The sequence below is a fragment of the Mytilus edulis genome, chromosome 1, assembly GCF_963676685.1.
Source record: "Mytilus edulis chromosome 1, xbMytEdul2.2, whole genome shotgun sequence".
NCBI classification, from domain to species: domain Eukaryota; kingdom Metazoa; phylum Mollusca; class Bivalvia; order Mytilida; family Mytilidae; genus Mytilus; species Mytilus edulis.
In genome coordinates, this window is record NC_092344.1 from 33,048,121 (window position 1) to 33,062,873 (window position 14,753).

General features: G+C 32.0%; 1 protein-coding gene across 1 annotated transcript in view; it reads left to right on the forward strand.

Annotated features, from left to right (window-relative positions):
* Positions 1 to 14,386, forward strand: part of LOC139481266 (ornithine decarboxylase-like) — an 18,449-nt gene extending 4,063 nt beyond the window's left edge. The window contains exons 2-12 of the mRNA XM_071264450.1: positions 41 to 175; positions 1,256 to 1,410; positions 4,143 to 4,233; positions 5,066 to 5,142; positions 6,440 to 6,612; positions 7,279 to 7,416; positions 9,939 to 10,104; positions 10,714 to 10,870; positions 11,727 to 11,857; positions 12,689 to 12,900; positions 13,760 to 14,386. Of these exons, the coding sequence (XP_071120551.1) occupies positions 1,309 to 1,410; positions 4,143 to 4,233; positions 5,066 to 5,142; positions 6,440 to 6,612; positions 7,279 to 7,416; positions 9,939 to 10,104; positions 10,714 to 10,870; positions 11,727 to 11,857; positions 12,689 to 12,900; positions 13,760 to 13,916 (1,404 nt within the window). The 5' untranslated portion in view covers positions 41 to 175; positions 1,256 to 1,308 and the 3' untranslated portion in view covers positions 13,917 to 14,386. The remainder of the gene's footprint in view (positions 1 to 40; positions 176 to 1,255; positions 1,411 to 4,142; positions 4,234 to 5,065; positions 5,143 to 6,439; positions 6,613 to 7,278; positions 7,417 to 9,938; positions 10,105 to 10,713; positions 10,871 to 11,726; positions 11,858 to 12,688; positions 12,901 to 13,759) is intronic.
* The last annotated feature ends 367 nt before the right edge of the window (positions 14,387 to 14,753 follow it).

Below are 14,753 nucleotides of genomic sequence, written 5' to 3' on the forward strand. Positions count from 1 at the left end.
TTTGTTTTAATTATTACATACCATCATTCCTTTCTTTCAGGGAGGTTTTACAGGGGTCTACTACATAGAAAGTCCAGAGGGGCTGCTTCGTCGAGGAGAAAAGTTTAACTTCAACGACGAACCACCGTGGGATCCCAGCTAATATTTGCTAAGTGCAGGTGTTCCTTCTGGCCAGGTAAATTTTGCAGCAGTTTATGTATATTAATATATACTTATCATATACGTATAGAAAAAAATTATATAAGTGTACCTCTTGATAAAACCAATTTATTAATTAAATTTGAAGAATTGTTTTAATAGTCGTTTGATATGACTTTCGTTATCAACTGCTTCTGGTTATTATTGCATGCCTTTATGTAACATTATCCCATTGCAATTCAAAGTCATTCTGCAAATTCCAGAAAATACACCACAATAGTACATTTTAAGTGATAAAAATTTGATAAAACAAAAACAAAAATTATTAGTATCTGTGTCTTTCATATGCAGTATTTACTGCTTACATGTATCACAACATATGCATTTTAAAAATTTATCATTTATAAAAGTCTTAGGTGGTATTTTAATCTCCTGTCAAAAAGAAAACAAATCACCTCCAAGCTATATTATGAGAGTTACAGAATGTACAGTACATCATATATGTGGCCTTTGCAAGTTAATTTATATAAAGAGTCATTGCAACATTTGTTATAGATTATTTTTCCAGAAAGTAATTATCTATTGATAGTTTCAATTCAAATGATAAATCAACACTTTTTGAAAAGGTCATGTTTTTACAACACATACTTCAATGTTTGACATATTGATGACCTTAAAGCTAAAAATAGAACAAGGAGTACAAATTTACCCAAACATGCACATTAAGGGAACATAAATCAACACGACATCATATAGATTAAACTGTTTCAATTTTTAGTTTAATTATACAAAACAAGAATATGAAATATAAACTGAAATGAAAAAAATTATGGATGAAATGTACCTAACTTCATGCAATTTCATGCGGTATACCATGTATATGAAATGAGAGGTATACTTCAATGAGACAGCAACCCGAAGACAAAAATAATCAAGAATCATCTGGAAGGCAACAATAGACGGGAACATATATACATTACTTCAAGCTTAAAAATAGCATAAATGTAAATGAACATAATGTTAAGGTATGAAATAAATCTGATGAGAAACAAGCTAAGATCAAGATCAAAATTGAGTATGCTTTCAATGTCTTATTTACAGTGGTTTTGTTTTTCAGACTGTGTGTACAACCTGATAACTATTACTGGACTACGACTCACATAACCAACCATGAAACATTATTTTGGTAGCAATACCATTGTTGATATAACATCACATCAGAAATCCATCAGTACTCTTATTCAGAAGACAGTTGATAATCATCAAATTGAGGTATTTATTTGAAAACAGATACCACACCCCTCCCCCTTCACATTCTCCTTTTTACAACACTTATATGATCCTGCAGTAGCATGCTTGCTTTCAGTGCAATATCACCAATATGTCATGGGTTTGATCCCCCTGTTTGATCAATTCAAATTTAATCAATTTAAATTTGTATCTGCTGCTCTGCTAAGCACACAACCTTAAGGAATAAGAGCACAGAATGAGACAGCTTGAGTCAAAATAATGTGTGTTATAAGACAGAGTCTTCATATCTCATTCTTTCTACATATGCATGTTATGCTTGCCACTGGAACTTAACCCTTTCCTCCATAGTGACGCCTTTTGATGCCACCCCCTTTACTCCATAATGACCAGGGTTGGCAAAGTATTACCCACCCGGGTTTTCCCGGGCTGGGCAATACTCCCAGAAATGGGTAATACTGGGCAATACTGGGCAATATGATTTTTTAAGCTTATTTCAACAATAAATAGTAAAGACTTGTTGTAGTTTCATAGTATTATAGCTAAATATATACATTTTATACAGATAACCATTGAGAGTCATTTCTAGAAGATAAAAAATTCTCTATTTCATTCTCTTCTCTACTTAAATTTCATGTAGGCAAAATACAAAATTTACACATTTTAGGATTCCTTGTAAATTTCCAAGCATTGTTTCAATAATCTAAACATTTTATTGCAGTGTTTATGTGGATTGTAAATTAAATTGCTATATATATATGCAATCATGATTGCTAAATAAACACCCTACAGGGTCTCGTCATCAACTCTTATAGAAAGAAAAGGCTGATTATAGTTATATAAACATATCTATGTTCTAATCTGAATAATTACTTATTAATTAGTTATGTACATTTGTACATATAAAATATTTCAAAGTAAATTTATTACATGTAATTGGTCAATTCTTTATATAAGTTGAAAAAAAAAGTTGTTAGAATAATTCTTTCTCAAATGTATAGTATACACTTGGACATTTGTACATGTATGTCTTACAGGACTCTCAAACAAGTAAATGTACATGTAGTTATAAATAACAATAGGTTTATATATATCTTAAATGTATTGCATTTGTGTTTGATAAATGAATCCTCTTTAAAATTCAGGCCAGTATTCTATATTACCCAGTATTGCCCAGTATTACCCAGTAAAACCCGGGTTTTCCCAGAATTTCCCACTGGGCTGGGCAATACTCATAAAACCCAGGTTTTTGCCAACCCTGATAATGACGCCTGTGTAGAACCTCTGTCGAAACGCTTTGACTACAAAGTGTCTGCAGTAGACTTAATAAAATTTGTATCCAATATGAAAAGGAATATCATAGGAATATCTTACTTATTCATTTGATGAAATATTTGTTTTTCGCAATGCATTAATACTTTAAAGCATATTTTCAGGATTTTATTGAAAAATCCTATGCGAATCAAGTATGCAAAAAAAAAAATCAATGGAGGAAAGGGGCAACTTTAGCAACCACCAGTCAATCAATCTTCTCCACATTCTTCTCCCAATTTTCTGCTTCTCTACTCTTTTCTTGCTAATCCCCTAATACCATTAGCACACATGAAGCCTTTTTGATGTAAAAACTAGTAATTAGTTATGTAGCATAGCATCAGGTACATAATAAAATAACATTTAAACCGTGTTTTCGTAAACTAAGTATGCAGAAAATTTAAGACCATTTAAACCAAATAAGGCCTCTACATAAAGAGTAAAAACAGTCTGAAGTCTAATTTTCTAATGGGAATTGAAAGGTTAAATTATAATTGCAGAATTTTAAAACTGAAATTAACAATAAGAATGGATAATTAAAGTAAAAAGTATTTATACTGTTACATGGCTTCTAGACAGATTACAGACAAGGCTGTATTGGGTTCCAAAAGGTTGTAGCCTGAAAAAAATTGTCAAGACAAATTTTATAGTGCCTATTGCAAACTTGTTATCAAAGACTACTCCTACCACCTTCAAATGTAGTTTGAATATATGGTACTGGGCTTATCTGAGTAAAAAATGTCAACATAATTTCAGTTCTAAAGTTTTACATACTGTTTGCCAAAAAATTATATATCTAAAATGCAATGCACATGTTTTTGGTCTTTTTTTTCTGGGATGGAGGCTAACAAACATTTTTGTTGATATGTGTTTTTGCGGTTTTGTCAATTACTATAAAAATTTGGTACATTTGTAATTCTTTTTGAATTCATGGTTCTCCTGTTCCCACAAAATTCTTGTTTTATGGTCACAAATATGCCATCAGTTAACCTTTAAGGTGTGTATTATGAAGATGTCAAGGAACTTTCAATTTGACCTAGTTTTATGGTAATGATTCTGTCATTAATTTACATGTAGACTCGTAAACCTCTAAAATGATAAAAGATGAAAAGTGCATGTAATTGTTTCATTGGTTATCCTAGGCTACCACATGTAAAATTTAACCTAGTTAATGGTCATGGTTATGTCACATATTCACCTGTATGTTAGTTAACATTAAAATGAATAAGATGAAAAGTGCATGTAGTCGTTTCATTGGTTATCCCACCACATCCCTCTACTTTTAGGTAATTCAGAGTAACAATTGATAAACAGTGTCATAACAAAGAAATTTATTTATTAATGACTATGATGTCTTTTAAGAATTATAAAGTATCTATATTTGACATTTATTTAGTTCATATATGGTTTTGTCTTGACAGTGACATTGTTTTATATGTTTAAAGGAAGATGCATTCTTTATTGGTGACTTGGGTGACATCATCAAGAAACAAAAGTTATGGCAGGAATGTCTTCCACGAGTTGAACCATTCTATGGTAATTAATCTCATACATAGTTTAAATAAACGTACTTTACCAATTTCAGTTGTCATGATCATTTCTACAAATATAGTCAACTCTTGTTATCTCAAAGTTGTCTGGACAATAGGAATGTTTTAATATATATACCTGTAGTTTGACTAATACTACTGCAGGAAGTTTGACATATCAAGATACATAACTTCTACTTAACTTATGAAAAGGCTATACAAATCTGGAAGGGATGAGTTGGATTGTTTACTTAAATCTTAAAAAAAAATTAAAATGCAAAAGATAAGACACAGATTGAGTAGTTTTGATCTGCTCTCTAAATCATCACTTTATTACAAGAATCACAACCAAGCTCATTTATGTATTATTGCTATTAATTGATAATGAAGAATGTTGATTACGTTAGCATAATCTAAAATGATGTATCTCTAATTAATTACAATAGTTATCTAAGAAGATGTCCTGTAAATCCACACAGTTGTCTATGACCAGAAATATAATTACAGGTTTATTGTCAGATTTACCCTGCAATCCATTTAAATCTTACCATACGAATACTAGCAACAAGATCTTTTATAGAAATCTTAATTAGCGTTGAATATAAATCAACTTTATTTTACTTTTAACAACATAATGATTTATCAAACATGTGGAAAATACTACATAGCTTGCATATTTTAGACGATGAAATGCAGTGCGGCAGCTACAAGCATGACAAGAAAGGGAAGCAATACAGATACAACACATTTGGGAGTTCCTTAAGATCACATAATTGACTTCATTATGCCACAGACTTTAATAATTTATTATTAAAAAAGTGCTTTTGAATTTCTTACAGCTGTGAAGTGTAATGACCATTATGCTGTTCTCAAATTGCTGGCTGATATGGGCCTCTCATTTGACTGTGCAAGCAAGGTATTTATTACATAAGGTCTTTTGTGATGTACATGTTTGGCCTTGTTTGAGAGCTATAATTTAAGAACAGTACTGTTTGAAGAGTTGTGACTAAATTAATGATTTCACTGTCTAAAATGCACTTTTTAGTGGAAATGCAAAGCAATTATGATTAACTGTCAAAGGAGTAGGTCCGGTAAGGGCCGATTTTGGCCTCAAATTTCAGGTTCATCTAACGAAAGTTTTTGGACACTTTCTAAACACTAAAGTGTCTATTTCAATTGATTCGATTAAAAGATTTTAACTGATATAGTCATTAAAAATGCTCTGATTCAAGCTTAAATATGAAAAATCTACCAAATATGTCAAAAAACGTCACTTTTCACATGGTTTTTGTCAAAAATGAAAGTGGCCACATCCGTGTTCATCCTCAACCTTTATATATGTTTTGTTTTATCACCAAATACAACTTTCATTTCAATATTATGAATGAACACAAATGCGTCCACTTTCATTTTAGACGAAAACCGTCTAAAAATTAATCAAAATGCTTAAATTTTGAAGATTCCAGTAATTTAGCATGACTTAATGATGCTTGAACGCGATATTTGTGCATTGTATTGTCAAAAACAGCTCATATTTATGTAGCAGAAGCATTTTACTTTCCAAAATATAGCTTAAAGATTACATCTTCACAATTTTCTAAAAATGCTATATTTTGGGGACAAAAAGGGGTCTTACTGAACCTACTCCTTTAATTGATGATGACAAATTCTTCAAATACATTACTATTATTCCTATTTTAATGCAATATTAGATAAATATTCAAATCCTAGAAACATCAACTCATTTCTGATAATCATGATAATGTGAATTCATTTATTTTTGTGGGTAAACTAAGAAAAAATTATATTAACACTATTTAGCAAAAAAAACTTTCTACATCTATGAATGTTTATTTAGTTTTTTCACCTAATCAGTCTTTAGTAAGAATCCTTTCTACATGTTCTATATAAGAGAGGGACGAAAGATACCAGAGGGATAGTCAAACTCATAGATAGAAAATAAACTGACAAGGCCATGGCTAAAAATAAAAAGACAGACAAATAATAGTACAGAATACACAACATAGAAAACTAAAGACTAAGCAACACGAAACCCCACCAAAAACTGGGGGTGATCTCAGATGCTCAGAAGGGTAAGCAGATCCTGCTCCACATGTGGCACCCGTCGTGTTGCTTATGTTAATACAAATCTAGTAAATAGTAGAATTCTGTAGGTCTATATCTGTGACTAATAAAAGTATCTTGTTTTGTAGGCTGAGATCCAAAAAGTTCTCAAACTTGGAGTAGACCCATCAAGAATTGTGTATGCTAATCCCTGTAAGCAGACATCATTCATAAAATATGCAGCCAAAAATGACGTGTCATTGATGACCTTTGACAATGAGGATGAACTTGTAAAGATCAAAGCAGTTTATCCTGGTGCTAGGTATAGTTTCATTCACAAAGTTGTAATATATAACATTGACCATCTTTCATTATATGATGAAAGAATTGTTACTTGTCAATGTTAAAACATTGTTTCAAATTAACACATTTATTTAAGATGAGCACAAAAACCTCTGGTTTTCTGATTTTCTCCTCATTGGCTGATTGAAGTTCAATTTGACGCAAAAATTTCTTCACCATTATTATGATCATTGTATTGCAAATGTGGCGAAATGATAAAAGTGACCATTCTAGTCACATGATAAAATATTTTAAAGAACTGTTTTAATATTATAATCTTATTATACGCATGTATTTAAGTCTAAAACTTTAAAATGCATCTTTAAGTAATTTATCATTCAGAAAGGAACTTATCATTACTAAATTTGATTTCTGATTTTCTTGCGAGCTGGAAAAAATGTGTTCTTTGAAGTGATTTTAAATGAAAATAATTTTTGGAAGAAAAATGTTACAAAGGAAATGTTTTCTTATTTCTTTTGCAAGATGTGGCATCCATTGTCGATCTGATTTTATTATGTATAATTTACATTTTATGAGTTCTTGTCCTTAAAGGACTATTTGGACTTGTTTTAACATTAATTGACTCTTTAAAGGAGTTATTGCCCTTGAAAGAATACTTTTGACCTATTAAATTTTCTTTTATTAGGTTAGTTCTTCGTATACTACCACCATCTAATTTCAAAGTTCAGTGTGATCTTGGCATAAAGTTTGGATGTTTCCCTGGTAAAGCTTACCATCTATTAGAAGCAGCTAGGAAGCTGGGCTTAAATGTTGTAGGTGTAAGGTAAGAACAATTTAAGCTGAACCTTAACCTGATAAGTCCGTCCTTATACTCCACTGATCAGTGATCAACGATAACTTCATTAACGCCTAAATGCATAGACAATGAAAAATCTTCGGTTAATCATTCAGAATCGGCTCAGAATTTACCTATCTCTATAAATCACAATCCTGGATTTGTGAAGAGTTTTTATCATGTTAGAAATTCAGGCCTTAACAAGTAGGAGAGAGAACTACACTGAGGGACTGAATTATTCGGATTAGAGGAACCCATATATTTTTATGAGGGCGCATAAGTTTTACCCTTGTCCATGTGTCGTTAACCTCAGCCAAATGCTATGAAACTTGTACACCATGCTTTTTTCCTCAAAACACAAATCAAATTTGCATTTAGGTTGTATCACTTAAGCCTTTCTCGAGTTATGCCCCTCCATAAAATGAACAATTCCTGAACTGAAAAATTCTATTGTTTTTAGTTAGGACTACCACCACCAACTTTGACAGTTTAGAAGTATTTGATTGTTATTCAGGTACTTGTTCACTGCATTTATTTATTTAAACAAAGCTTAAACATTAGTTATAAATATAATCATACAAAGCTGTAGGCGTTTAATGTCCTCTTTAATCAAAATTTTTATTCAAGGAAAGTTGATTACTCGCACTTCATCTAGTCCCAAATCAAAAGTTCATATTTACCATGAAATTGATAACGCATTTCCATTGTCACTTCCTGGTCCGAACTATATAGAGAAACTTTGTTAGAAACCTAATTGCAAACAATGCATATCTGTACAAGGTGCATTCAAGTCGCTTTTAGACACCAATTTATAAAGCTTTGCCATCTTTAGGATAGCTGTATGCCACACAGCCACCATATGTGCACATTATTTTCCTTAATAAGTTGGAAATTAAAACAAAATAAAATTGATGCATTGCCAGTACACACATTTTTAATATGCATGGCTCAGTCAAACGATTTTATTCCTCAATACACTACAAAGAAAAATGTACTGTAAATTCAGAAATTATTGCGAGGTTTTTATTAATGCGAATAATGCGAGCGTCGGACGATCGCAATAATTAAACCTCGCATTCTTACTTTCATTTTTCAATGTCAATTTGTGATTGATTTATCTCCCTTTGTTCAGTGGTGTGATGTGTTTAACCTTTCACCTGGGGCATTTAAGGGTAATATGTTTTTACAACTTATTTCGGCTAACCTGTGTAATCAGTGAAGCCAGGTGACATTTTTATAACACTTCGACTTTTAATTGGTAATGTGTCTGTAATATGTTTATGATTGAACAATACTGCCGGGAACTTTTATGAATGGGATACTAGTACTAGTAATTACTTTTGAATGCTGTTCGATTATTATATAAAGTGACAAATTACGATGTTATTTTATTTTGTTAATATTGTTTGTAATTGTTCAGTGGAGCATGTGTATTTTCAGTATAAATAAACCTTTTGAAACTTAGAAATAAAAACAAGTTATATAATACAGTTTATTACAATAAATAAATAAATAATAAATAACAAAATAACAAAGATCATCAGAAGATAATATTGTTCATAAAGCACAAGCTACTATTGTTCATTGAGCACAAGTTCAACACTACATGTAGTTCATTAAAAATACAATTTAACACTTTATACAGTCACTTATACCAGACTTTTTCCAACCTAGCAAGATAATGTCTTTCTTTGACTTCAAGTCGTGGAAGCAGCTTTAATTTTATCAGCTGCATCTTTGTTGGTAGCGTTATCAGGATTGGGCAACCTCAAGACGATATCGTCAGGGGAGCGTTTCTTTGTGACAAACTTCCACATTGACATTTTTTTACTTAATGGCGTAAAAAAAATATCATTCCTATTTATAACCAAATGAGTCTTTGCTAATCAAAGCTAATTTATAAGATGTGTAATTAAATTTATTTTTAACAATATACCACAAGCCAAGCCTTTATGATGAATTTTATTTTTCTCAACTTCGCTTGTATGCATAAAAGGACTAAGAAGCCAAACATAATTTACTACGGGTGATTGCGATTATCAACTTTTAATATTGTAATTTATTTTCTTTTGAAGTTAAAAATATCCTATAATTACCCAAGCCGGGCCTCGTTCTACACTAATCTTCTGCAGGTGGTCGATGTTCAATTAAGTTTCTAGATCCCCAAAGTCGGCATGCACAACACATAAGTTCTAGTAATGCATCTTAGTTTCTAGATCCCCTTTACAAGTTACATCAGTTAAGAATTGTGTATTCAATCACAGAAAACATACGGAAGGTAACTAAATGCATAGATTTGAACAAAGCTTTACTTTGCGAAAAGACATGTGAACATCTGTGATTTACAATAATGTTCAGCATAATTTTTTTTTTTTAATCGGCAAGTCGCAATAATTAACCTCGCATTTTTGCCTGTGGTCGGTAAATCGCAATAATAAATGCACGCAATAATTTCTGAATTTACAGTAAATAGATTTTAATTGTTCTTATATGATATTCTGTTATTACAGTTTCCATGTAGGAAGTGGCTGTCAGGAAGCTGAGGCCTATGATGCTGCCATTCAGCAGGCACGTGATGTGTTTGACATGGGACTAAGTATGGGATTTGACATGGACTTATTGGACATTGGAGGGGGCTTTCCAGGACATGAATGTGAAGGAGTTTCATTTGAAGAGGTATGTATTGTAACAATAAATATTTACCCAAATAAATTTATACAGTTAGCGTTGTCCTTGCCCTGCAGTTACATTCCCAAATTGGGTGTCATTTTCTAACTTCAGTTAGCCTCAACCTAATGTTATGAAATATATACAATGCATTACCACAAAACACAGATCAAGGTCGAAATTTGGTGGCATCACTTTTAAGATTCATGAGTTATGTCCCTTTAAAACACCTGAAAACTGCTGAATTTTTTGTTTCTGTTTTCTTACTTTATTTTATAAAAACAAAAATGTTATGAGACTTGTAAACAATGCTGAATTACCACAAAACACAAATCAAGTTAATTAGGTGTTAGTAAAAACATAGAGTGTCCTGCATATTTAAAACAAGGTGGGGGGGGGGGGGGGGGGGGGGGGGGGTCTGTAGAAGATAGACACATTCTCCATTCATTTGAAGAACATATGTTATATAGAAATTATATGTTTATCAACAAGATGTCCTAGTCCGATTGTACAAAGTTTTTTTTTAAAATAGGCCATCATGAACACTTCTTTTCATTTAGTAAAATTATTACATGTAGTATTGTATGAGTCATTTTGTTATTTTTTTTTCCTTTAAAGATTGCTGAAGTGGTCAACGTAGCACTAGACAAATACTTCCCTGGAGATGATGTCAGATTCATTGCTGAACCTGGACGTTTCTATGTTGCTTCAGCCTTCACCATATCTACTAACATCATTGCCAAGAGAATTGTGGCAAGGGACCAACGTGGAAAAAGTAAGCATATATCGTTTTTGTCTCACCATGTCAAAAGTTGCAAAATAAAAGAAAAAGGAATGCAAATATCTTTAAATTGTTGAATGGTTGATAATTTGTATGTAGATGCTTTATGCATATTTCCAGTGTGTTTGACCTCATTTTCACCTTTCAACTACTGTTTAAAAAAAACTATTATTTGTTTCTCATGTGAATTTCTAACCTATTATGTGTCTCTGGACAAACAAATTTGGTATATGAGATGTAGTTAAACCAGTTAGTTGGCATTAAAAAAACACCTGGCTAGCATTGTTATAGAATTCATTTATCAAACAATTCAATCAAAGGATGTCTGAAAAATCATCATCAGACATGTGGAATAAACTTTGCTTTCAAAATTATGAATGACAGAAAATTTAACCCTTAAATGTGATAGAAAATTAGATAATCTGAAAAATCATTGGTTAAATAAGAATTATGCTGGAACCACTGTCAGTGATACAGGATCCTAAAGTATTATATAGGTACTTGTCGTGGGTCCTTTTGCACTGAGGCTGCTCAGTTATCGAATAGGCTGCTATATCTTCATGTTAACCAAACAAAAATGAATGGTGTGGTAATTCCAATATTCAGATAAAAAATATCAGGGAAAAAAAAGTTTGTCTGAATTGAGTTAAGAATATACAATGTATAGATGAATACATTGTACTTGAAAAATATGCCAGATTTATACATTTGAACAACTTGAAAATGTAATAGGTCGTGATATTAGGAATAAACCTGAAGTTAACAAAACTGTTTGCAGTGCAAATATAAAAAAGATTTTTGTTTCGAAATAAATCTCCATTAAACTATTTGATTACAATTTTTGTTTCAGATGCCGAACCTGTAGATTTCCCTACAGCCGATGAGGAACCTGCCATGATGTATTATGTTAATGATGGGGTGTATGGATCCTTCAATTGTCTCTTGTATGACCATGCTGCTGTTGTACCATCACTGCTGAAGGTATAAACACTTCAATTTATAATACCGTATAGCTGGTTATTTTCTCTGGGTGTAAATTTTCGCAGATAGAACAAAATCGCCAAAATATTTTCCACCAAATAAAAAGTGTACATGCAAAGGTTTTGATAAAAGTTTTGAATCCGCCAAAATAATAACCGCCAAAATATTTCGTATACCTTATTCAATGAAAATCGAAAAATTTGACACCTATATAGACATGTATATAAATAACTGCAAACAAAAAGTTGGAGTGTTCTGCACAAGCATATTCTGTAACCATTTTTTTGCCCCACCTACGATAGTAGAGGGGCATTATGTTTTCTGGTCTGTGCGTCCGTCCGTCTGTCCCGCTTCAGGTTAAAGTTTTTGATGAAGTTAAGTCCAATCAACTTGAAACTTGGTACACATGTTCCTTATGATATGATCTTTCTAATTTTCAACCCAAATTAAACTTTTGACCCCAATTTCACGGTCTACTGAACATAGAAAATGAAAGTGCGAGTTTCAGGTTAAAGTTTTTGGTCAAGGTAGTTTTTGATGAAGTTAAAGTCCAATCAACTTGAAACTTAGTACACATGTTCCCTATGATATTATTATCTTTCTAATTTTAATGCCTAATTATATTTTTTTATCAATTTCACGGTCCATTGAACATGGAAAATGATAGTGTGAATGGGGCATCTGTGTACTTTGGACACATTCTTGTTTTCTAATGCAAAATTAAGATTTAAGGAATGGAAATCTTTTTAAAATCTTACCAATACAGAATAATTAAATACCAATACAGGATAATTATAGCATTTTTTTCTTAAGTGCTATTTTTATTTTCAGAACTATGATGATGACATGCTGTATACCAGTAGTATATGGGGACCAACATGTGACGGACTAGACTGTATCATGCCAGAATGTAAACTTCCTGAGCTTAGGAGTGGGGACTGGATATACTTCAGAGACATGGGAGCCTACACACTTGCCTCAGCCTCAACATTTAATGGCATGCCAGCACCAAATCAGTACTTTGTTTGTCAAATGGATCTATGGTAAATTGGTTATATACTTAATTAATCCAATACCAGTAATTTTAAAGCATCTTTAAAAAAAAAAGGTAAAGAGACGTATAAGTTAGTATTACTAAGAAAATTTTGAATCTAAGAATGAGTTATATTTTTACAGAAGTATAAATAATAAGAGGCATGCCATGTGATTTGTCTTTATTTAAAGGGAGGCTGCTGTAATGGTTTTTTGTCTGTCCACTTGTGACGTCCTGTAACTTTACACAATTTAGGTACCATGTATAAAATTGAGAAGAAAACAGATATATTTTTTTCAAAGAGACAACGACCACAGTATGTTTGACAATATAAGGAGATATGGTATGATTGCTAATGAGACTACTCTACACCAGAGTCCAAATGATGTGGTTGTGAGCAGCTATTACAATAGTTGCTCACATAAAAAAGTAAGAAATTAAGTAGACATGAAAACTGGGCATCCATTTGACTTGTTCCAATTTTGATTTATATATGCTGTTTCAAAATGTTAGAAGTTATCCTTGAAGCTAGCTTTTTCTTAAATTAATGATTTACCGAATAGTCATTACAGACTTTGGGAATTACAAGTTTTCCCAAGTTTTGATCACAAAGTCCAGTTTTCCTCCTAATAATATCAGTCTTACAACCAAAAAAAGATGTATCCTTTTAAATTGTGGACACTGAACTGGAGTTTTGGGACTTTTATAAATAAATAAGTAGGGTTTGGTAAATAATGCATTTATGCCACAGCTTATTGTTTCCAGTCCTGTTGCCACATCCACATAATTTCTCTTTTTCATTTACAATGTTTACTAACATATCCAAATACCCAAAAACTGTTTTAAATATAGTTGTGTTGTTTATTTAGGGAAGAAGTATACCCCAATTCTGAGATGGATGAAAAACCAGTAGAAAAGATGATACCTGTCATGAAATCTGGACGTTATCCATTTGAAACCATGAAGTTTAACCAGAATGTTCTTCCAGAAGGGATTTCTGTTGGAGATTATGATGTTGATATGTAAACACCATATATTGTTTTCTGTGAATCAGTACATTGTTTTATGTTGCTTTCATTTTAAAACTGTATTTGAATGTTTTGTGGATTATCCAGTGTACTCTTGTCCAGTAACCAAGACTTTCATATTCTAATTCATTTACTGATATAAAACATGTTTTTTGGGCATACTTTTGAAATTGTATAAACATAAGGAACGACTATTGCTTTCAAACAATTTTCATGGGATCAGCATTATTTTATTTCATATTTTTACTTTTTATATGTACTAATCATATATATTTTTTGTCTTATTTTATTTATACAAGACCAGATAACAAAAAATATTCCTTTTACTTGGGCTAAATGAATTAGAATTTGAAATGACTGTTACAATATAACTCTATAATTATCAGGCTGTACAGACCGTAGGATCACCTGCCTCAGATCACCAGATTGGTCAGACATCGTACAATAAAATGTTTAATTAAACAAAAATAGTTTATTTTTATTTTTAGCTCACCTGGCCCGAAGGGCCATGTGAGCTTTTCCCATCACTTTGCGTCCGGCGTCCGGCGTCCGGCGTCGTCCTGCGTCCAGCGTCGTTAACTTTTACAAAAATCTTCTCCTCTGAAACTACTAAGCCAAATTTAATCAAACTTGGCCACAATCATCATTGGGGTATCTAGTTTAAAAAATGTGTCCGGTGACCCCGCCAACCAACCAAGATGGCCGCCATGGCTTAAAATAGAACATAGGGGTAAAATGCAGTTTTTGGCTTATAACTCAAAAACCAAAGCATTTAGAGCAAATCTGACATGGGGTAAAATTGTTTATCAGGTCAAGATCTATCTGCCCAGAAATT